Source organism: Capra hircus, chromosome 11, assembly GCF_001704415.2.
Source record: "Capra hircus breed San Clemente chromosome 11, ASM170441v1, whole genome shotgun sequence".
Classification (NCBI taxonomy): Eukaryota; Metazoa; Chordata; class Mammalia; order Artiodactyla; family Bovidae; genus Capra; species Capra hircus.
This window is the reverse complement of record NC_030818.1, coordinates 26,757,114-26,770,705: the sequence shown is the minus strand read 5'-3', so window position 1 is coordinate 26,770,705 and position 13,592 is coordinate 26,757,114. Positions and strand designations below refer to the sequence as shown.

The 13,592-nt window shown below is 40.1% G+C and overlaps 1 protein-coding gene across 1 annotated transcript in view; it reads right to left on the bottom strand.

Annotated features, from left to right (window-relative positions):
- CAMKMT (calmodulin-lysine N-methyltransferase) overlaps nt 1-13,592 on the bottom strand; it is a 417,640-nt gene that overhangs the window by 57,064 nt on the left and 346,984 nt on the right. The window contains exon 4 of the mRNA XM_005686557.3: nt 1,596-1,656. Within this exon, the coding sequence (XP_005686614.1) occupies nt 1,596-1,656 (61 nt within the window). The remainder of the gene's footprint in view (nt 1-1,595; nt 1,657-13,592) is intronic.

Sequence of the window (13,592 nt, the reverse complement as noted above, 5' to 3'; positions counted from 1 at the left end):
AACAGGCCCCATAAAGAACAATTACACAAGGAACATTTAGCAATTAACACTTAAATAACAATAAACCCCAGCATAACACAGTGAATAAACAATGCGGGGACATAATATGGTTAAGCCAGCAAAACCAGGCTCAAGGAGTGACTGGGCTCTGACTTGACTGCTCCTAAGTAAAGCGGCTCAGAGTTAAAACTGACAGTCTGGGGTGGCACTCTGCACTTACCTTCCTCTTTGTGCCTAAATATCAGCCCTCAACGTGTGACATTCCTGCTCTGGCCCACTGCCTGCTGATTGGAGCTCCAGGCAAGCTTGAGCACAGTGAGATGAGCAAATGCCACACTTCTAGGGCAGCTTTGAAGCTCAATTCAGTACTTCCCTGTTCTTACTTTATATGCTTATACTCTTAAGAGATTGTCTCTTCTTCCCAATTTGGGAAGTTTATTTCCTCAGCAAGAGGAGGAAAAAAAAAGAGAGAGAGAATCTAGGGAGGGAGAGGTGGGAATAGAGGGAAAAGAAGAAGCCAAGCCAGGACATTCGTATTCTGAAATACACATAATGTATATTTAGTTATTCAAAGCAATAAGAATTGAATCGCCAGTCCATGTCTGACGTAGGGTGCAGCTTGCTTGGGGCTGGTGCATGGGGATGACCCAGAGAGATGTTGTGGGGAGGGAGGTGGGAGGGGGGTTCATGTTTGGGAACGCATGTAAGAATTAAAGATTTTAAAATTAAAAAAAAAAAAAAAAAAGAAACTGGTTGGTAAATATGGACCCACAGAGCTTCAAAAACTACATGTTATTGACCCAGTCTTGTAAATACATATTGTTACAACACATACCCGACCTTGTAAGTATATATTGTTAAAATGATCACTAATGGCTTGTCTGGAATCATAATGGACTATTAAGGAAGCATATATTGGATGACTTTTATAAAATGAGAATGGAAATGAAAAAACCCATATTTTCTGAGTCTACCAAACATCTTCAGCATTTTTTTTTAAAAGGACTTTTTCTTTTTTTGTAATCCCATCCATGGTTTAATCTATAATGCACATTCACAGTTGAAAACATTCTTCTCCATAGCATGAATCTGTAATAGTAATTTATATTTTACAAGTACATATTGTTAGATATATAAAATACCTTTAAAATAAGGGATGGGATGGTATCTTTAAATAATAGCTGTGGGGTATTTATTTATCAAATATTCCATAGTGACTTTCCTAGCAGAACTTTAAAGAATGTCTTTTTTTTTTTTTTTGACCTTTACAATCAGTAAGGATTGATTGGAGCTTCACTTTCGTTTCCCCAAAATCAAAGTGAAATAAAATGCCTTGAGTGGAAATCAAAAGCCTTTGACACATAGCAAAAAGCTTGCTGTGCAATATTAGTACCCAAAGGCAATTCATATTTCTTTTTCAGAAGCAACATGTTTTCACCATGACTTCCCCCCTCCTTTCCTTCCTTCATTTCTTTCTTCCTTTCTTATATATACTTTTAACAGTTTAATTTGAAGAATGTAATCATGGTGATCGTTAACATGTAGACACAGTACCTATAAGTGGGCTAAACAAATTTTTAAGTGCAGCTTTGTACCTGAATATACTACTGTGCTTGAGGCAGTAGTAAGCCAAAACCTCTTCAGCCGGCCAGATGCCTAGAAAACACAAGAGGATACAGACTTCTTTGATAACAGAACTTTCTTCTGTAAAAACTCTCTGTAGTCATGCTCTTAAGAAATGCCTTTAAAAAAATAATGTTCAGTATAAGTGATTTCAACTTGAATCAAACTTACCGTAATTATTACTAGTAACGTCATATCACATGCATTTCTTTTCTTCTGGATTATAACTTTTCCCCCAGGAAAATATCCTAAATAATTGTTACTAGATTTCAATCACAACAAAACAGCAAAAACAATAACAGCCAAAATTATAAACATCCAAAGTTAAATTTTGAATGGTATTTCAGGTAGATCTTACTCTTATACACATGAATCTTCATTTTGGCCAATTCATTAGGATCATGAAGACCTACTGTATATGTAGCTCATACTCAGCAAAAATCACTTCCAAGAGCAAATAAAACCACTGACGTTATTATACCTTTCTTGCCTGACTCCATACTAATATTTTTCATATACATAATTATTTCCTTTCTCCAACTAAAATCCAACAGGAGTATAAAATTGAGAAACCTAAGTTTCACCAACTTTGTACATCTTTCAATTTAACAATAATCCTACCCATTAAATTCTGTGGAAGAGCATTTCCTAAAATCATCATCTGTAAATCATTTATTTAGAAGACAATAGTTTTTCATGGATGAATATGAATTGCTTAAAGAGAAGACAGATGTGCTCTTAATTTTTTTCTTTACACTTTTGGTATTTCAGAGAAGATGATGTCAAAGAAATGGTAAGTAAAATGCTAAGAGAATCAATGGATATACGTATATTAATAAACAGCAAAGAAACAACTCTTAGAACATTTGTTGCAGAAAAGTCCAGTCACCTGTTCTTATTAGCTCAGTCTCCCAGGCGTTTCTGGTAAACATGACAATTTTAGGGAGAAACAAAATAAACCAGCATGAAGTGTCTGGAGTTATATTTGGTAGAAGTCAGAGAAGCAGTGGAGTGTAGCAGTTACAACTACAGGTACTTAGGAACCAAACTCAGTTGGGCTCCAGCCCCAGCACTGCCTTTCCTAGTTGAGTGACCTTAGATAGGTTACTTAACCTCTCTGTTCCTCACTTTCCTTATCTGTAAAATAATATTATTGTAATATCAACCTCACAGGATTGCTGTGAGGATTAAATGAGTAAAGTATATGAGATGTATTTAAAACAATTTCTAACTCATAACAAGCTCAAAGAAAAATAAAATTGTTAATGTTATTCTCCTGCAAAGAGGGATAAAAGAGCTGAAGAGAGTGTGAACCTCAAACAACTATCCTAATAATCAGAACACATGGAGAACTTTTTTGACCTGATCCTAATCATTAGCTTTGGCACTACCCCAAAGTCCTAATACCTGGCATACAGAAAGAACTCTATAAAGATTAAAACACATAATAAAATTCTCCAAAGGAAGAGCCCAAGACAGTTTTCCACATCAAGTGAATATAATCACCACAATGATGAATTTCTTTATGCCTTTAGCAGATGGTTTTGAGGATTTAAAAAATAATGATAGGGGAAGAATATTTAACTAAAATCCAAGCCTTGATTAAGAACAAAAATGTGATTTCTAAAATGCATAGTCTTTTAAAACAGTTTTACAATTCTCTCTTAAAAATTATAGAGGTTGATTTTTAACTAAATTAGATATGAGAAGCTCAAAGAATAAAGTTTAAAAATCACCTAAAATTCCACCACTAGTATATAATCACTGTTAACATTTTGGACACCATTCCAAAAACATCTCTCTAGGCATGAAGACATTTTACACAAGTGGGATCTTCTCAGGGAGGTATTCAATAATCTCATTTTGCCCCACTCAGTATGTGGTGGATAGATTGCCATGACAATAAAAATACTCTATACCTGCATCATTTTTAATGACTGCCTAAATATTTTATGTTTGCGTCATAGTTTATTTAACCAGTTTCCTTTTGATAGACATTTCAGTTAATTCCTAAGTTTTTGATATTATGATATTATAAACAGTGGTACAATAAAGACACATTTCCCCCCCAATATATAATTTTTTTCTTCTTAGGTCAAATACCCAGAAATGGAAAATCTGTTCAAAAGTCAAGTACATTTCACATTCTGATATATCAAACTGCCCCTCCAAAAACTGTATCAAACTACAACTCTAATAAGAGTGTTTATTTCCTCAAAACCTTGACAGGACAGAGATTTTAATTTTTGCTTATTTGTTAAACTTTTAGGTTATCTCAGTACAGATCAAAACCACAATGAAATAGCACTTCACCCCCTTCTAGGATGGCTATATTGAAAAAGTCAGACAATAACAAATGTTGGTGAGGTTGTGGGGAAATGATGTAAAATGGTTCAGCCATTTTGGAAAACAGCCTAGCAGTTTATCAAAAAGTGAAATGTAGAGTTACTATATAACCCAGCAATTCCACTCCTAGGAATATATCCAAGAGAAAAGAAAAAAATGTCCACGCAAGAATTTGTACACAAAAGTTCACAGCAGCATTATTCATAACAGCTAAAAAGCGGAAACGACCCAAATGTCTATCAACTAATGAATGGCTAAATAAAATGTGGTATATCCATGTAATAGACAACTTTTTGGCAATATAAGGAAATAAAGTGCTGATTCATGTTACAACATGGATAGAACATGAACATTATCATGCTAAGAGAAAGAAGCCAGACACAAAGGACTACATATTCTATTTTTCCACTTATGTTAGATGTCCGGAATAAATGAGGGGTGATTGCTAATGAGTACGAGATTTCTTTTAGATGTGATGAAGGGGAAAGTTGGTGATGTGATCCATTTGATGTATGTAACCAGCTTTTTGTCATCTGTGAAGTAGCTAGTTTAGAATTATTTTATGAATTTGTAAAGATTGTATTTTTGGGCTAGAGTGGGGCTTTGGAGCTGCACCTGGGTTTTCTCTAGTTGCAGTGAGCAGGGGCTGCTCTTCGTTGCAGTGTGTGGGCTTCTCACTGTGATGACTTCTCTTGTTGTGGAGTCCGGGCTCCAGGCAAGTGAGGGCTTCAGTAGCTGCAGCGCTTGGGCTCAGCAGTTGCGGCTGGTAGGCTCTGGATCGCAGGCTCAGCAGCTGTGGCGCAGGGGCTTAGTTGCTCTGTGGCATGTGGGGTCTTCCCAGAGTAGGGATCGTAACCATGTCCCCTGCATCGGGAGGCAGATTCTTAACCACTTGATCACCAGGGAAGCCCTAGAATTACTTTAAATGTCAAGTTTTGTGGTTAATTTAGAAAGAAACACATCCGTTATTAACCTAAAGCCTGAACAAATTCTAAAATTAACTGTCTGTAGATATTAAGAGACATGAGCCTTTAGCCAAACATGGGTCCTTCTAGATTACTTCCATTCTAGAGCTTTTTGCTTTCCCATCAGTTCAGTTCAGTTCAGTTCAGTCGCTCAGTCATGTCCGACTCTTTGCAACCCCATGAATCGCAGCACGCCAGGCCTCCCTGTCCATCACCAACTCCCGGAGTTCACGTGTTAGAAACAAGTCCTGGGACTCTGACACACAGTAGCCAACGGGCAACACTGCTGACTCCTCTTCTGACTCTAACAGCTTGTACTTGCCCCATGATGACAACACACCTAGCTCTTGGAGCAGAGACGTGGCTCTTCTGTGATCTGCTGATGTCTGGAAAGCAAGCAGCAGCTCTCTTTACCTTCCCCCAACTAAGTGATCATGTCTGTCATGCAGGAGTCACAATCAAGGCCTCTCTCAAACCTGAGACTCAAATGGAGAGGCCAGCACATCCTTAGCTAGACCACTGACTCTTCTGGAAGAAGAAACCCGCCAGTGGATGTAACTAAAATGAAGAGCTGCTCATGCTGGAATGGGTAGGTAAACCTCTTGGACTGTTTTCAGTGTTTATGCTCTGTCTGCTTTTACTTAAGCATTTCTGCTTTGTCTTGAACTCAGAGTGGAAATCTGTAAGAAGATACAGAATGCTCCATAAATGTTTATTGGGCATCTACTATATTTCAGGCCCTGTGGATCAGCAGGGAGTGATACAGCATGGTCACTGGAGATTCGGTCTCGTTAGGGAAGAAAACTATTAGACAAACAATAACACAAATAATATGCCTAATTATAAATGTAATAAATACTGTGTAAGAAAAATAGAGAGTGCTTCTGAGAACCAGTCACAGGGGACTTAAGCCGGTTGGAGGGGAGGCTGGGAGGAGTCCATCAGGGGACGCTTGTTTGTAGAAATAGTAAGCAGGCTGAGACCCAGAGGATGAACAGACAAGAAAAGGAGGAAGAGGGGCCCAGAGCTGGAGGCAATGGTCCATAGAAAGGGAGCACCATGAAATAGAGCTTTGAAGAGAAGAGTTTGATGTTCCAGGAATGGAAACAGGGTCCAAGAAGCTGGAGATTAAGTGAGAAAGGAAGAGGCAGGACAAGATGAGACTGAAGGGGGTGCTCAGGGGCCAGATTTCATAGGCTCAAAGGCCATGTTAAGAATTTTAATTGTGGGCTTCCCTGGTGGCTGGCTCAGTGGTGGGGAATCGGCCTGCCAGTGCGGGAGACATGGGCTCAACCCCTGGTCCAGGAAGACGCCGCATGTCATGAAGCCGCTGAGCCTGTGCGCCACAACTACTGAGCCTGTGCTCGAGAGTTCGAGAGTTGCAACTACGGGAGCGTATGAGCCCTAGAGCCCACAATAAGAGAAGCCACTGCAATGAGAAACCTGTGTATTGCAACTAGAGAGTAGCCCCCGCTTGCCGTAACTAGAGAAAAGTCCTGTGTAGCAACAAAGATCCAGCACAGTCAAGAGAATGAATAAATACATTTGTTTAAAAGCTCCTTTAAAAAAGAATTTTAAATTGCACCTTAAAGTAAATAATACATTTAAGCGGCAAAGTGGTATACTCAGATTCACATTTTAGATCATTCTGACTGCTCTGAAGAAAATAGACTGAAACGGGGCAAGAGGAGGTGAGGGTAACTGGGTAGGAGGCTATCACAATTACCTAGGTCAGTGCTGATGGTAGTTTGGGTGACGGTTAGTGGAGATGAAGAAAAGTGGAAAGATTTGAGCTATATTGAGAAGGTATACTAACAAACTGATTATTAGTTAATTAGATGAAGGGGGTGGTAAGAGAGGGAAGTGTCAAGTGTGACTTAAGTTTATGGCATGAAGAAGTGAGCTCATGATGTATACCAGATACATACAGGATTTTCCTTCAGTTTTATATGAGCTCCTCCTCAGGCTGCATTCATTGTACAAAAACACAGCTGGGGGTCTGGGGTCTGATTCTGGGTCTACCACTAACAATCTATGTGGTACTGGGAAGTTATGTAGCATTTCTGAGCATTAGTATGCTCATTCATAAAATACTAGGCTTGGGTAATATTATGCGAGAGAGGGGGATTCAAGCTATAAAAAGCTACAATAAAGAACTTTATCTCACGCTCTGGAGTTATACCGAGTTCAGCTTGAATACTGGCTCCTACTGGCTGTGTGACCTTGGGCAAGTACCTAAACTTTTTAACTCTCATTCATTCAACAATTCTTGGCAGTCAGGCTTCCCCGATGCCTCAGCAGGTAAAGAATCCACCGGCAATACAGGAGATACGGAAGACGTGGGTTTGATGCCTGGATCAGGAAGATCTGCTGGAGGAGGAAATGGCACCCCACTCCAGTATTCTTGCCTGAAAACCCCATTGACAGAGGAGCCTGGAGGGTTACAGCCTAAAGGGTTGCAAAGAGTCAGACACGACTGAGCGACTAAGCAAGGCCAATTCTAGGAGGTGGAGAGATAGCAGTGATTAAAACAAAGTCTTTGACCAAATAGCTCTAATAGAGGCAATAAACAAAGTAGTGCTAGATAGTAATAAATGTTGTGAAAAAAACAAAATATTAATGAAATAGAAAATAACAATAGGGGTTGGGGTGTTGCCACTTTAGACAGCATTGTTGGGTAATGCCTCAGTTTTCTCATTTGTGAAGTACAAGCAAAAACAGTTCCTCTTCATACCATTGTTGTGAGGAATAAGTGAGATAATACCTGTAAGGCACTTAGAACAGTGCCTGGGAGATAATAATTTTTAAAATAATGTTAGCTATTGTTGTTGCTGCTCTTGCCTTTGTTATTATTTTGACTTTTGTCTATCCAGGCAATTTTATCAATCTCGATTATATGTTTATGATACTTTCAGGGAGATTATTATTCCTAATGGACAGCCCACAAAATCAAACCAAAACTGAACTCTGGAAATATCTGTCCCAGCTAAGGGAACTTTGAAAATCAATCATAAGTAAGAATACCATATATATATAGAATATCATATATATATACACACCCAATATATATATGTATATATATATACACATATATATATATAGAGAGAGAGAGAGCAAGAGCGCGAGAGAGAGAGACAATGCTTGTTCTATACTTGTTCTTCTGCTCTGGCCCACTAACAGACTTGCTCTGAACAGTAATTATGAAGCACAGCCTGCCTGTGTGTATGGAGTCAGATCATGGAGAATACGAGTACATCTTGGTGAAATGGAATGTCCAGTGTAGCCCTGTACAGTGAGTGGGTGGAAGCTTGCTCTGTGATGTTCTAATGTTTGTTGAAGGCTGACTGCTGGCCAGGCACAAGGTAGATGAGAAAATTGAGGCACTGAGAGGTTAAGAAATCTTCCCCCAAATTAGGCAGATATTTTGTCATTGAGTTGGAATTTGAATCCAGGTAATCTGATTCTAATGGAGAAGGCAATGGCACCCCACTCTAGTACTCTTGCCTGGAAAATCCCATAGATGGAGGAGCCTGAAAGGCTGCAGTCCATGGGGTCGCTGAGGGTCGGACACGACTGAGCAACTTCACTCTCACTTTTCACTTTCATGTATTGGAGAAGGAAATGGCAACCCACTCCAGCGTTCTTGCCTAGAGAATCCCAGGGATGGAGGAGCCTGGTGGGCTGCCGTCCATGGGGTTGCACAGAGTCGGACACGACTGAAGAGACTTAGCAACAGCAGCAGCAATCTGATTCTAAAGCCGTTATTCTTAACCTCTGTGCTATACTGCCTTCCACTAGATTGCAAAACAAGGGCCAAATGAATTTTTTTGCAGTTTTCTTCTGTTCCAGGGAAGCCAACTGATATAGATAATGAGCATGTGGAAGTGAAGGGACACAAAGAATTGCCCAGGTATTTCAACAATATATTCTTCTAGGACTACAAACTGGGTTGGTTTATGGGTGTGATTTTATGAGCAATGTATTACATTTTAAAACTTAAAATTTTAATTCAGATACCTATTAATTTGATGATTATGAAATAAGGGAAAGCTGAAAGGAGCCCCAGCTCCAGCATGAATCTGAAGCAGGAAGAGGAAAAGAGTCTTTGGTGCTCATTCCCCAGGCCTCAGCCTTCAGTCTGATGGTCAGTTTTAGAGCTGCTGCTGCTGCTAAGTCACTTTAGTCGTGTCCGACTCTGTGTGGATGCTGCGAAATCAACTAAGTGACAGATGAGAAATGGAGACAGGACCAGGAAGACGCTGACGCACCACTGAGAAAAAGGAACACACTGCAGCTGCAGCCACAGCCACGGTTCCAGTGGTTCAGACAGAAAGGAACTTGGAAGACAGCTCTGAGGCTTATTAGCTTTGCGACCTTAGCAAGTCACTTAAGCTCTTCTTGCATCATCTCCTTATCTGGTAGTAATAATACCATCTACACTGTAAGCAGAGATGAGAGTGTAACAGGGAAGAATAAATCTGACTCCAAATTGGATCTGTTTCTTTTACTTTAATCTTTGTACTTTATTGCTTTTGCTACAAGTTAAAAATGTTGCCTGTAGCCTGAAATAAACAATATAACCTACCTTCAAGGCTCTGATTTTTAAAAATATAACTCTTTCCGATTCATATAGAAATAAAAAATTGCAGAGGAAAACATTTGTCCTGTTGGAGGTTTCAGTTCAGTTCAGTCACTCAGTCGTGTCCGACTCTTTGCGACCCCATGAATCGCAGCACGCCAGGCCTCCCTGTCCATCACCATCTCCCAGAGTTCACTCAGACTCACGTCCGTCGAGTCCGTGATGCCATCCAGCCATCTCATCCTGGGTCGTCCCCTTCTCCTCCTGCCCCCAATCTCTCCCAGCATCAGAGTCTTTTCCAATGAGTCAGTTCTTCGCATGAAGTGTCCAAAGTACTGGAGCTTCAGCTTTAGCATCATTCCTTCCAGAGAAATCCCAGGATTGATCTCCTTCAGAATGGACTGGTTGGATCTCCTTGCAGTCCAAGGGACCCTCAAGAGTCTTCTCCAACACCACAGTTCAAACGCATCAGTTCTTCGGCGCTCAGCCAACTCTCACATCCATACATACATACACAGTCCAACTCTCACATCCATACATGACCACAGGAAAAACCATAGCCTTGACTAGACGGACCTTAGTCAGTAATGTCTTTTGAATATACTGTCTAGGTTGGTCATAACTTTTCTTCCAAGGCAGGAACATGATGACCTAACCTACCTGGACAGCTGCAAGAACAAAGGATTTAGACACCAAGAAGCTTGCAACAACCAACCACACCTCCTCCCCTTTTAGTATAAAGGAAGACTGAATTCTAAGTCAAGTAAGATGGTTCTTTGGAATCCTAGTTCACCATCTTCTCTGGCTGCTTGTTAGCTTTCTAAATAAAGTTGCAATTCCTTCCCCCAACAACTTGTCTCTCAATTTATTGGCCTGTTGTGTGACCAGCAGTAGGAGCTTGGATTTTGGTAACATGAAGATTGAATAATGCTATAAGAGTACCAAGTAAGTGCAATTAGTGTTTGTTGCTGCTGTTGTTAATATCACTTTTTGAATACTTTCTACCAGGCAAACGCTGAGCTGTGTACTTTATATGTATTATCTCATTTAATACTTAAACCAACCTTATAAGATATGCACCGTCATTATGGCCAGCTAAGGGGCACATCAAGGTACACCAAAGCACAGAAAGTTTAAATGGCATAGTAAGGATTTGAGCCCACCTAATTAGTTTCTAAAGTCTACTCTTTTAATCACTACACTAATTGCCTCAACCCTGGTGACTGGCTCAGCAATCAAAAGAACCAGTTTCTAGTTCTCATGGCTCAGTTAACAACTAATTTTGGGACTTTGGACAAATGATATTTGGGCTCTTTGTTGTTCAGACGCTTAGTCGTGTCTGGCTCTTTGAGACTCCATAGACTGTAGCATGCCAGGCTTCCCTGTCCTTCACCATCTCCTGGAGCTTGCTCACACTCATGTCCATTTAGTCAGTGATGCCATCCAACCATCTCATCCTCTTTCATCCCCTTCTCCTCCTGCCTTCAATCTTTCCCAGCATCAGGGTCTTTTCTAATGAGCCAGCTCTTCACATCAGTTGGCCAAAGTATTGGTGCTGCAGCATCAGACCTTTCAATGAATATTCAGGGCTCTAGTTTCAAGAATGAATTGGAAGGGTCTGGGACTTTCTTAGTGGTCCAGTTAAGAGTCCACCTTCCAATGAAAGGGACACAGATTAGATCCCTGGTCAGGGAACTAAGATCTCACATGCTGTGGTGCAACTAAGCCCACGCACCATAACTAGAAAGCCCTAGTGCTGCAACTCAAGAAGCCTGTGCACTGCAATGAAGACCCAGTGCAGTCAAAAAATAAAATAATTTTTTTAAAAAAAGAACAAATTGGAAGGGTCAAATTGATTTTGAGGACTCTTCCATCTTTAAATCCAATAGCTATAGATCATGGCATTTGTGCATCTCCAAACGAAAGCTATAAAGTTGTCAGTGAGCTTTAGTTCACAGCATTTTAGGTTGAAGTTGGGCTGGTTAAAATGTCTTATTTGTACTATAATCCAAGAAAGGATTCAAAGGATTTTAGAAAGCATTCAAAATCATCTTAGAGATCAAGTCTTCAGCACACGTCCACTTTTACTGAATTAGAACTGCGTTTGTTAAGTAAATCTCACAGCTTAAGAAAAAAACTACTCTACATCTATATATTCTAGTTGTGACAGCTTTTTATTTACTTAATCCAGCATATAAATAACAGGCAACTTTCTCAAGTCCAACTGTTCCTTTTCCAGCACTGAGCATTGTTCTCAGATATATGCTGTGTTTTCCCCTCATATTTCCTCTTCCTCAGAATAACTATCTTTGGGCAGAAAAAATGCTCCTGAGGTCTCAAAGCACAGGTAGCAGAACACCTCCCAGTAGGAGCTCTCTAGGTGAGTAAACGCTACATCTCCATTGGTCAGAGAGGATGTCAGAAAGTCAGAACAGTCATTTCTGGAAAGGTAGACCCAGAAAATCAGACCAGAGAGCTCCTATCAGCAGGGAAACACCCCCTGGGCTCTCCTTGAGAAAGTACATCCTTCTCACAGGTCCCACCCCACCCCCACCCCCACCCAAAAAAAGAGTGAAAACTTTCACCGCCAGTTTTACTCCAAATAACATCCTTCCCCAAGATGCTCAGGGTCCTCAGGGTGGAATCACCCTTTTAAAAATAGGAATGTGTTGTGTCTTGGACCATCGTAAGAGCCATAATGTGTCAAACAGAGTGGAGCGAAGAGGAAAGTATTAGAAATAATTTTTAGTGTTCCTTATCTTAGGTATCTAACCACTTCACCCACACAGACACCCCCTTGTTATGTGGCACACTAAAGGTGAGTAAGTAGGGTGTGCTCCTTCCTGAGATACCTATGATCTGTGAATCTCATTTCTACAGTAGCTTCCTGCTTTTTTGAGTCCAGCTTTATCTCACTTCTCGGTAAACACTGTGACTGAATTCCAAACAAATTGAAAGCCTTGTGTTCCATGTGGAGTGCATGCTCTGTGCATTTATGAAAGTGCCCCCTGGAGGGAAAATGGTATTTAGGAGATGTGTGCCACAGATGCCAAAGCCACAACGTACATTTATTAAATGGCCCTGGCATTAGGCTAGTTAGGCAACATAACTTGTTTATTTAGCAGTGTTGTTTGGAAGACACACATCCCAGCATTTCAAAACAGCCTCCGTTCCAAATTCCCCCTCTTAGGAAGGAGAATGAAGAGGACTATGTCCCCTTCTTATAGCAAGAATTGCCTTTAGCAAGTTCCAAGGTTAACACACCATTCAGCAAACTGACTTGATAAATAAGGCAACAGTGTTGTTGAGGTACAGCCTAAATTCACTTTAAATAAACCCCTCTCTGCTATTCTATCTGCAAGTAAATGTATAATGTTCAGGTAACTGAAAAAAACAAAACCAAATGAAATAGTATGAGAGTTGGCTGGGGATCTCAGCTGTGCAAAATGGCCAAGGCCCTGTCCTTCCTGTCTCCCTGCTCATCATTATTCATTGATATGAAGGAAACATGATGGTCTGCTCTCCAGAAATTTCTGCTGGTGCATGAGCTCAGGCGGCTCACTGCAACTAATGTGGAAATGGAGTGCGAAGCACGTCCTGGCTGTAAACACTGGGGTCTTGCTCTGTCGGGGCCATCTACAAATGGCTTCAACCAACCTGTATGATTGTCTTTAACACCTTTTCGTATTTCTTTTTAAGAAATGAATTTGATTTCATTTTCCTTCCCCTGTTTTCAAATAGTCATTAAAAATTAAACAACACCAGGAGAAGCCTTTTGTGATTATAGCCTTCATTCTCCTGCAACAAACTGGATCTATAAATTTACGTACCATTGTAGATGTAAATTACAAAATTTATATTCAACTATATTAAAACATCTATTCCAAAAATGATTACCAGTTGTGAAAAGCAGACAGGCTTATCACTTGCTGTCAGTTGTTCATGTCTAGTTAAGCAATAATGTGCTAAAACTGCTCTTTTGTTTTGTGTAAGAATTTTGGCAATAGAAGAAATGAACACTCAGTTAATAAAAACTCGGGCTGCTTTTTGCTTTGATGGAGGAAGCAGCTGCCTGTTTT